This window comes from Sesamum indicum, linkage group LG2, assembly GCF_000512975.1.
Source record: "Sesamum indicum cultivar Zhongzhi No. 13 linkage group LG2, S_indicum_v1.0, whole genome shotgun sequence".
Classification (NCBI taxonomy): Eukaryota; Viridiplantae; Streptophyta; class Magnoliopsida; order Lamiales; family Pedaliaceae; genus Sesamum; species Sesamum indicum.
The window spans coordinates 13,484,635-13,496,664 of NC_026146.1; the positions used below are offsets into that span (position 1 = coordinate 13,484,635).

General features: G+C 32.4%; 1 protein-coding gene across 1 annotated transcript; it reads right to left on the reverse strand.

Moving 5' to 3' along the window:
- On the reverse strand, positions 8,942–11,589 carry LOC105156059 (protein IQ-DOMAIN 1-like). The gene is made up of 5 exons (XM_020698299.1): positions 11,076–11,589; positions 10,708–10,975; positions 10,356–10,601; positions 10,134–10,271; positions 8,942–9,971 (listed from the first exon to the last, which is right to left on the reverse strand). The coding sequence occupies exons 3-5, from the start codon at positions 10,515–10,517 to the stop codon at positions 9,165–9,167; spliced, it is 1,107 nt and encodes a 368-aa protein (XP_020553958.1). The 5' UTR covers positions 10,518–10,601; positions 10,708–10,975; positions 11,076–11,589; the 3' UTR covers positions 8,942–9,164.

Consider the following 12,030-nt stretch of genomic DNA (forward strand, 5'->3'; position numbering starts at 1 on the left):
CGGGGCATAGGCACTTACTACTCCGGATCGATGGGTGCCAATTCAATTAAAAACCCTGATATTACATTTGATATTATCAAGAAGACATGATATTACTGATAATACTGAACATTTTCACCGATACAATGATATTATCGTTCGTATTCGATAACATCGTCAATAATATCCGATATTATTGATAATATTCAAGTTGGAGAATTGAAAAGGACAATAGACAACGAATAAATATTACACATTGTGTTCCAAGAACCAACATATTTTCAAACTTTATTGGTAGAAAAATGCAATCTTTTCTTACTAGACCCCAAATAACTTTAAACTTTCAAGCTTTCCCTTCTATAGTTCTACTACTTTTGCCTTTTACCTTTTACCATCATTCTATACAAGTTATGGCGGACATGCTCCATTTTCAAAGCATAATGGAGTTTTAAGAAATCAAAGGCCCCTCTATACAGCTTCCATGGTAACACAAAGGAGATCATCAAAATGAAGAACTAAACCAGCTTTAAAGCTCCTATTAGTTTACCTGATCATGATATATTTCTAAGGGTTCAGCCTCACTAGCATTGCATTCCACTTTCTTTTGATTATGTATGTGTATTTTAAGCATTTTTATAATCAATTTTCTCGAAGTAAATATATGATATAATTTTTTGTTTGTAATATTATATAATAATTTGTGATGTACTATTATTTTTATACTTATACTAATTTTTTTAGAATTAATTATTATAACCTATTTATTTCGTATCGTTTAATAATATCTTGATACCCTATTATTAATATAAAACAATATCCACTAATATTATCATCGATGCCATAAATTTAAACAATGCTTAGAACAACAACTACATGCATGTGGGTTGCTACCTCATTAAGTGTGTGTTTTTTTCGATCACATGCTGCAAGTTCAGTAAGAAAATAGAAACATTGAGTTCTTACTTAATGGGTAAAAGTTTCACATGTGTTTTTGTCCGAATTATTACTCATATATATATATATATATAAATGTCCCCCCAATGTTAATTTGTTTGAGATGCAGTCACTGAGTAATTTGATTATATATGGCGCCTCAAGCGTCATGTGAGATCCATGTGATCCAACTATTTAAGAACACGCCTTGGAATTGGGTGCAAGCAAGCACTGACAATTATAACTATATTAGGCTCAAATACATTTTTAATTCTGTAATTTAGGGTATTTGATATTTTCGTATTTTAATTTTTTAAAGTGTATTTTAATTTTGTATTTTTTTTATTTTTGCGATTTCAATCTCTTTTTTTTTCGTTAGCATTCACTTTTCTCGTTAGAAAAAACACATGTATATCTCATGTGATCTTTTAAAATTGGAGTTACTATTCTTATTAGTTCATTTTTTACTAGTATTTTTATTCTTTAACTTTTTAGGGTAATATTTGTGACCTACATCTTTAAATTTCACGATTTCATTGCCCTTTTTCACCATAGGTCATCCTTATCATCGAAAAAATAAATGCGTGTCTAACGTGACTTTCTAAAATTGGGTTACTATTCCTATTGACTCTTTTTTTTCAGTATTTTCGTTTTTAATCTTTTAGAGTAGCATATTGGGCATATATTTTTAATTTGCCCAATTTCAGTCCATTTTCTCACCAAAGGTCACGTTTCTCGTCTAAAAAATATTTATGCATTCCACGTGACCTTTTAAAATTGGGGCTAGTATTCCTATTAGCTCATTTTTTCTATATTTTTTTATATAATTTTAATTTAGGGTAATTAATATTTGATCTTGTATCTTTTTAATTTTTGTATTTTCTATTCATTTTTTCTGAAGTTCACCTTTTTCACTCTAAAAAAAAAATAATTGAAATTGTAAAAATTAAAAAGATATAGACCAAAATACTAAGTTATGAAAAACATCAAATAACCTAAGTTATGGAATCAAAAATACATTTAATTCATTACATTATACCTCTGTTATTCTTTCTATCCTCCTAAAATTCATTTTTCCTTGATTGACCATTATCGCCAATCTCAAAGTTTAAATTGTTATAAAGGAGAATGTACACTAACGTGCATGAGGTATTCTTTCCCTTTTTTCTTTGTCAACTCCTACACATACTGCAGGTTTTGTAATTTTGGTCAAACCAGGCCCGCGAAAATCTTCTTTTTCAAAAATTGGTGTCCGTGAAATTCGATCACAAATTATCTTATTTGACTCCACTCTAATATTATATTATATTAAAAGCAGGCCATTTGAAAACATAAATAGAATAATCAATCAATATTTCATAAAAGGTTAATTATGTTTAAATCTTTTCTAAATAAAAAAATTATGTTTTTCTTCAAAAAAATTTAAAAATTACACTTACACCCCGAAAAAGTTCTCAATTTGTACTTGATTCCCCCCTGTTATGGTCTGAACAAAAAATATTGATACCGACAAAAATAATTATATAATTTTTTTTTAATTTTACCCTTCATTTAATATTTGTATATATGTTTTTATACTTCTAAAAGGATAAATGTAATATATATATATATAGAGAGAGAGAGAGAGAGTGAATTTAACATCATTATATTTTTTTTACAAGTACAAAATTATTATATGAAAATATTAAATGAGTGTTAAATTAAAAATTTTATATTATTTGTTTTTACTAATTTTGACATTTTTTGTCCAAACCTAAATGAAAGGGGCAGAGGCCATATGTAAACAGTGAATTTTTCAGAAGTGATGTCAGTGTAATTTTAAATATTTTATAAATAAAATCTAATTTTATATTTTTAAAGGGGTCTAAATATAATTATGCCATTAATAAATCTACAAGTAACCCTCTTTGATTTATTATTTCTAATGAGTAGCATTCCAACGTTGTAAGAATTATTTTCATCATTACTTGTAAGAATTTTTATTCTTTTTATTTTTGTTTAAGTTGGTGGTAGCATAAGCCTCTGGTTCCTAATTCAGCAGTTATCCAGCAGAGAGAAGGGGGAAAAAGGCGCATATTCTAACATGGGTAGGGTGTCCAGGGTATGTAATGATTGCTGCATTTTTGCACATGGACGGTCTGCTGTGGTGTCCCCGTCTCCGGACCCTTTTATTACCTCACTCCAGAGCTCCCCCATTTGGCCTTACAATATTGTTAGGGCAAGTGCTGAGAATTATTTGAGAATCCAACATAGATTTCTAATGCCTAACTGTCCACCCCTCTTCTCTTCTCTACCACCAAACTTGCTATTTTTACAACTCACCAAAACATTGAGATAGAACAAGGAGATAAAAGTAACATTATCACATAATTATATTTATACTTTCTAATTTATGATCTATTAAAATTTATTTGAATTATTTCTATTCTTTTTATAATTATGAAAATCACTGCTAACAGTGAAAAAGTAGGAATAATTTATATCATATTATTGATGTTTTTCGGATTTTACATGTACATTTTTACGTTTCTGGAGAGTGTGTATATAATTTGGATTAATTACGTTTTGTCATCCAAACTATGACTGTTTTTACACTTTGACATCTAATTCTTTTTTGTGCGTCAACTTACCATCTCAACTTTACAAAATTTTACACTTTGCCATTTATAACTGTTTTCTAATTAAGTTTTTTTTCAAAAAAAAAATCAGGGCTATATGATGTAATATTTTTCACATATGCACAATATGTGATGTTTTTTCAGTAAAAAAATCAACAAAAAGACAATTATATATGACAAAGTGCAGATTTTACAAAATTGAAATAATACGTTGACACAAACAAAAAAAAAATTAATGGCCAAATGTAAAAACGGATAGAGTTTGAATGACAAACTGTAATTTACCCGTATAATTTTTTAAAAGATATAAGTGATTTATGTAAATAAACTATAAATTAAAGAATACAAACGTGATTATCGCTGACATATATATATATATATATATATCCATCACCATTTGCCTCTCATTTTCACCAAATTTAATGCTATATGTATGTTTATATCTTAAATTTTTATGAGGAAAAGAATAAGTCAAAAACGAAAGTATAAAAAGAAAAAGTAAAGTGCAAATCCTAATAACTCAATTCAAATAAAAATAAAAAATTGTTCTTATAAAAATTAATTCAAAGACCACTGAATATTCGATATTGCAGTTTTAGTACCCTAAGCGACCCGTGTCTAGAGAGTATATTTTGGCGGCAATGATCATCGGAGTATAAACCATTCAAATATGTTCTATATAAGGCGGTAGGAGAACAAAATTCTAGATATAAGGGTGATAAATTAATAATTTATAATTAGTTAATATTTGGTAATCTTATAATTTTGGCCACCAAGCTTTAAAAGTGGCTGGAAATTATTGAGTGGATAAAATTAAGACTTTTTTATTTGAAGTTTGTGCTAATATGACATTTTTTTATTCTTTTCTATCAATTACGTGCAAAAAAAGATCATATTATATATTTGCTATCATGGAACAATATTCCTGTATGCATATAATGGAGAATAGGCCGTCTCCCTCTTCTGGAGGGGGAGTGACAAGTGGAGGGTCAGTATTTTATTAAAATTTATATTATATAAAATAATAACTTTATTCTTAAATAATTTTATTCACTAAAAGAGAGCAGACTTTCAGAGACAGAAATATATCCGTCAAAAAAGGGGAATTTGTTGGAGATTTTTCAGTATGATATATTCCAAGATATTAGGAATATGTATGCCTTGTATGGCATGAAATCCTCTTTGTTTGCTAAGTCATATTGCATTGGACTCATGATGGGTCCTGGCAGGTTAGTATAAGGGTAGAGATTGTGTGCTTGATACGTTGTTTATAAGCCAATAGGCCAGGCTTGTTGGATTGATCAATGGGGTCCACTTCTTTTTATTGAAAAAAGATTGAAAGAGTATCAATTATCAAAAATTAATATATGATAATCACTAATATTAATTTTATTTTATTAATCAAATAACTATTATTACAGTAAACCAACCACAATTATTCAAGGAGACTGTAAATGAGTTTCAATTATTGATCCAAACTCACCCTAAAGCTATTCTACAGTCTCTGGAAAGCCCACACAAGCCCATTGGTACAAGCTATTCTGGCAAGTAGGCAGACAGGCCGAGCTTGGTGTTGATGTGGGTAGGGTCCAACATGGGACGAGCAATAATTTCAAAATTGGTTAGATAACAAAAATCACACTTCACAGTACAAAATTATTCGAATCCCACTTTTTAGTCATTAATTAGGATACTAACTCACCAATAATTTTTCAGTTTAATGATAAAGATTGAGGTCCATAAATAAATTTAGAGATAATTATAGTTTTCTCTCCTGAAATTTAGTATAATTATACATAGAGTCTCTATGTTTTGAGAAATTATATCTAGAACCTCTGAAAATTTTTTTCCGTCTAACAAATAAGTTCTTCCATTAGTCAAAATTCACTAAATTTATTGATATTAAAAAAAAAAGTGATGAAAATTGATATTTACACTCGATTAACTTATTACTGATTTATTGCAGATAAAAAAAAAATTTCGAACTAAACTATCCTGATAACGGTGAAGATATACCTCCTCACATACATTAACATGTGAAGAAATATGATGATAATTTGATCATAAAAATATCTATTCGACCTGCAAAAAGTGAGTAATTAGTCAATTGAGTTTATATAGATTTTTTTTGTCGATATCAACAAATTTGGTAAATTTTAACTAACAGAGTGACTTATGTGTTAGACGGAAGCAAATCCCATGGGTGCTAAATTTTATTTTTCAAACCACAGGAGGTCTATATGTAACTACACCAAACCTGAGGAGAAGGGAGCGTAATAATCCCATAAATTTACGTTTATGAGCTTAAGTCGCACTAATTACGTTTATATTTATCTCACTTAATATTATTTTATTAAATTTATTGTAACATGTGTTTTATTGAATTAATTTTTTTTAATTTATTAATATTAATGTAAAATTATATAATCACCGTTTCTATAGAAAAATAAAAATTGGATACTAACTCACAACATGAATTTAACCATTTTTCATTTATTTCCTATGATATTCCAAACAGGGCTTTAACTTATTTTACTTCCTTTTTTTTTTGGTAAGTAACATTTACTATTAATGAATTTATTTCCCCTGAAATGGAAACAGTATATTGATTAATAATATATAATCATTTGGAGAACATAGTTTACTAGAAAAAAAATATAATTATTTGCTCCATTGACTATGATAAAAGAAAAAAATCATAGTTAGTACTAATTAGCCACGAATGTGCAATAATCACTAGTCGTACCATAACTAAAAATCAAGGTAAATATCAATTAACTATAGTAAAAATTTAAATTTTCATATCGATTTTGTTTAATTATGGTTAATATTATTAATTTACCATAATTTTTAAATCGTGGTCAATATAATTAATTTTTTTTAATGTAGTGATTATTTATGTCATTTAGAGGCGCTTACTCGGCTATTAGGATTAATTGCACACTCAATTCAAGTTTGTCCCTTGTTTAATTGCAATGTTGGGAGCTCAGTCTTGTGGCTCATGCTGACATTATTTACTATTTGGCCTCAATTAATAGATTTATCAGTCTTGGGGTTTATTAATTTAGGCTAGTCAGTCCGTCTGAACAAGATAGTGAATTTACAGTCTTATCCAAAAAATTTATGTTAAATTACCAACATACCCTTCTTTTTACCTGCTAAAAGAAAGAATAATCAAATTTATCTATCATTCAAATAACTTATATCACAAAGTAAACGCGGCCTAACTAAATCAACGGTGAAGACAAATGGAAGTTTGGATTTTGTTTGAAATTCCGTTTTGGTTGGAGTTTACAATTTGAAGACATGATGAGAGTTGGATCCCGAAATCTTGGGGATTTTCAGAACACACACCATTAGTTTGATTGCATGAGATTTCGGAGGAATCCAACATTATTTTTTGCAATCTTTTTTATTTTCTTAAATTCGTCATTTTATTGGATAGGTAAAAAATAAATATCCTAAATTCTTACACTTTCACACTATATCTAAGGTGTATATTAAGAATTATTTTATATATATATATATATTAAATGTAATATGTTGCTAGCAATTGTGTTGGTCTATGATAATACTTTGATGGATTTATAATTCTCTCATCATGTTCTCTACCGCCTGTACATTGTTTCCACTAATTACACATAAATCCCGTCAAGTTTAAAAAATTACATCTACCTCCCTTAATACTAATTGTAGTTAAAAAATCCCATGCTCTTGTGACTCTATTTTCCTTCATTGTAAATTACACAAATCTCCCTTCAAATTTATTCAAATTACAGGCACTTTTCCTGATATGTAAAACGGTTTTTACAAGCACTTTGATGTGGTTAAAATGGACGAAGCCAAGATGATTGGGCTGAACGTGATATTGTGCCAATACAACCCCATTAACAACGCAGATTCAGACTCACAAGTACGCAAGCCAGAGAAAAATGCTGGAGGAATGACATATGTTGGAATTGTCAAAGATAACAGATATCATCCATACGAATGACCCTCATATCACATCACTATTTATGTACGACAAATGTGTATTAATTCGAAATGGGAAGTTCCTTTTTGTGGGTGGTGTAATAGGTTGTAATAATGCTGTTGTAATTGCTGTTTTGTGAGCCGTTTGTGTGTGGGTTTGTTGGGGGCATTTATGTAGTGCACATGATGCTTTTCTCTGAGGTAATTGTCTGCACTGTAAAGATCAAAAGAGTTGGGCGATTAATTAGGGAATGATTCCTTAGCTGCCAGTTCATAAGTACTTCACCTCATCCATCCATTTAAACAGTTATTACATTCTTTATTCTTTGTTGTTTTGGTTTTGGACTGATGTTTACACTCACATCTTACCATATATATGTCCAATTTCTTTTCTTGTCTTGTCTTAATCTTGTTTTACCCTCCATCACTTTGTTAAGAAAAAAAGATGCTGCAGGTTGTTGTCGGATGGACCTAATCTTTGGCCGTTGGTGCCTAAATATACACAATTAGATTAAAAGACAGACTATTTTGAGAGTATTTGAATTGACAGAATTTCGAAAAAGTGTTTTGACATATATGATAATGATAGAAGAAATCGTCTTTCCATGAGAATCTAACCCCTCATGTTGGTACGAGGGCCATCTTTCACCGTAAAATTCCATCGATTCGACTATTTTGTCAGATGATTTTTCTTTTAAAACTTTTCAATTTTTAGCCGACTTCTTTTAGTTTTCATATTTTTTAGTAGTCATTCGGACCTAATATCTATTACTAGGATGTTAGGGTATTTTCTTGGCCAGGTTTTGTGTTTTCTGAATTAATCTAAAAGACACCTATATAAAATGACATACTTCATGTTCTCGATAAGATCTAAATTCGTACATTCAGACTCAAGTAAATATATTATTATCAAACACAAAGTTGTTCACTAATAATTATAAAAATAAAAATTTTCATTGTTATGTAATAATACATCATTAAAATATAGTACAAACATGACTCCAACTAATAATGGTAACTTCATGCTGAATAGAACAATTTCTATTAATTATCAAATAATTGTTAAGATGTTATCGGATATTGTTATTGACAACTATCCAGTAATTGATAGTATCGGTGATTCAAATCAATGTTATTACATATTTATGTAAAATTATGAAATTTCTTTTATCTAAATTAAATTCGATCAAACTCAACCAACTATATATTAAATTTAATGCATTCTGATTAGTCCCTCTCTATGAACTCTACATCGATCATATAATTATCTGTTATTGAGCTGACATTTAGGAAGCAAAAATTATATGGATTGAATTTTGTTTTTCATTTACGCTACGGGTATAAAATCTTTTTTAACTAAAGTAAATAATATAATTTTTATACATAATATATATATATATATATATTAAATTGAAATTGAAGATGCAACAGAAATCCAGTTAAAAAATTATTAGGCAGTAAAAGAAGGAAAAACAAAATATGCAGCACTTGTATTTTTCAGCTTACAGAAAAGCACAAATTAGAGTTATGAAATGAACAGTTATTGTTCTTTCTTCCCACCAATTAATTCTCACCCACCACCAATGCTTCAATCAAATTTCAAGAAACAGTACACAATCAGCATTCGACTCTCAATCACTGCAGTCATTGTTCCTGTCAGCTTCACCGTAACCACCTCCTCAAATCCGTCGTCGAGCACGGCGAAATTTCTCCGCCGATGCTCTCTGTATAGCACGAGTAATTCGACTGCTCCTCCATCCCCACGTACCCCGCCTGAACGCTCTTGAAGCTGGGGCTTCTCAGATTATTCTGGCCGAACCCGTTGCACCCGAATCCGAAGTTCACGCAGTACGGTTCGGGTATGGGGTAAGACAGGCGTTTTCTGGCGGAGCCGCCGCGGTCTCTCTCGGGTGTGGAGGGCCTCTGTCGTGGAGCACTCTGCGATCGGATCCTCGCTTTTGCGGACTCAGTAGCGGCCATGTAATTGGGAATTGAAGCGTTTCCGGGTCCCTCGTTGACGCTCGTGCTGTTGCGGGAAACGCTGCTGTTGAAGCGCTGTGTGGAGCGCAGAGACGGAGTGTTCGCAGTTGAATAGCTTTTTTCTTCCTTGAGGCATCGGGGGCTGGCTGGCCGGACTTGGGCAGGTCTTGTTTTAGATATGAGGGATGGGGTCGCCGGAGATTGAATTGGGGCAGCGTTGTGGAATGATCTGTGGTGAGGAGATGCGGCGGCTTGTCTGTGGATGGGACTTTGGCAGCGTGATTTTCGACCATTTGTTGCTGAGTATGAGGATGTTCTTAGTGAGTCAACCTCAACAGTCTTTATGGAATCTCTTCTGTAATCGGTTGAAGCCCTGCTGCTGTTCTCCCACTGCTTTGTTGCCATCCACCTATCAAGCCAATTTGCTCTGTTTTCTACCTCATTTTCTTCTCCATCATACGGGATCCTGTCAGAATCCAGGATTTTGTTCTGGGAAGAGAGTTTCCGGGCAGATGTTACAACTCAAGAATGAAGTAATGATAGCATGAAATGAGAAAGAACACAGGATTCATATGGTTTTTGCGGACAACTATATAAAGTTGTACAACACATAAGAAAAGGGCAGAGTCCTGAAAAAGTGATGATAGCTACCTGTTGAGAGAAAGCAAAAGCCAGGGACTTTTCATGTGTCAATGCAGCTTCATTTCTGGCCTTCAAGATTGCTTCAAGCTCTTCAAGTGTTCGTGGGCAGTCCCTCCAATCATCAGTTACACAGCTTCCTTCTCTAGACTGTTAACACAAACATCATTAATTAGACATTAGAAATTAATACATTTGCAGCTTCTGTTCGGGACTATAAGAAAAACAACTCACTCTGGACTTCCTCTCTCTGATGTCTTTCAGGTACTTTGACTCCCATAAGTTGTTGGTTTCTGCAAACATTGACCTTCTTCCGCCGTCGTGGGAGAGGCGGGCGCGTTGATCCCGAACCCGCGCCTGCACTCGGAGCAGCGCCTGCATGCATTTCATGGTCATGTTTGCTTGCTTCCGAACATTCTGCCCTCTGATTAGAGCCTGAAGTTTCACAATCCCCTTGAGCGCAACCAGAGCTCTCCTTGCCTAAAACAACTCCGTAAATCAAATTTTTCTACCATCTCCTGAAAGTAAATTCGCCAATACAGTTTGTATAAACATATAGTCAGTTGAAGTACAAATTTTTACTTACAAGATAGCCTCTAAAAGCTGTTTGAATGACTCTGGCAGCAGAGTGCTGTTTAAATGAAGTAGCATTAGAGGAAGGCTGCGCCGACAACCGAATTATCTCCACCGCAGCTTTAGCAGTTGCAACGGCAGCCGGTGGCTGCTGCCACGGCAATGGCGTGTCTCTGCTCAGCAGGCAACACAGGAGTCTTGGGCGCCATGCAGTCCGTCGTCTCCTTTGCTTCACTTAGCTGATTATGTTTCCTGAACAGCCATCTCCTCCTTTCAGTCCTCTACAAAAAAAAAAAAACCAAGAAAATCCCAAACTCTTCAAGAATCCTGTCAAAAAGCACAAATCATCAAACACACACACGCAAACTTCACCCCCATTACCTTCTCTTCCTCCTCTTCTTGCTGGTGCTCAACTTTCCTCCTGGAGCTCTTCTTCTCAGAGTCTTTACTTGGAGACCTAAAGGCCCTCTTCATCGCCGTCAGCCATGAACTCCCTCCCTTCTTTCCCATTTAACTGCAAAGAATCAGAGGACTATAGTAGTAGCTTTACTTAAATAGCTCCTGATCTAACACAACTGATGAATGCAATGCATATATAGAAGAAAGAGTGAGAGAGGGGGGCGGGGAAAAAATAGTAGAAAAGGGAGGATTGTTTCTATTGGGTGGTTAACTGTGGAGCAGCATCTAACAGTATACGAGCTCCAATATGGTATCTGCTACGAGATGTAGGTGTTTTGTAGTGGCATGGGAAATAAAAACTACTGGGTGGGGAGGTTGTCAGAAATTGCCATGAACTTTGCACAGAGAGAGAGAGAGAGCATAAGATTCCAAGGCCCCTCCAACTCCAAGAGAAAGAAAAGTGAAAAATAGCTTGGCTTTGTGTTTGTGATTGATTGAATGTGCCTTTATGTTTTTCATAAATAATGGCTGACTCATCCCTCAGGCCTTCACGTGTTCTGTCATACCATTGTTGCTGCGCCTCTCCAAAGGGAGGGAAATGCTCTCTATTGCTTTTGTTTTTCACTAAATAATTCAATTCAATTTAACTACATATAATTGCAATTTTAATATCATTAATTCCTTTGTTTCCAGATAATTATACCGTTCTTCTCCAAAATTTGATAAAATTATATTTAAATTTTTATGATTTAAAAAATTATATATAGTGTTTCTAATGTTTGTTTTTATCTAGTAAACAAATAGTCAAAATTTATCGAATTTTTTATATTAGCAAAAAAATTAAATAAAAATTTTGCATTTGCTCCTAATTGATTCATTACTGATCTATTACAAATTTAACAAATCTTTTTTTAACCAAACTATTTTTATACATCTC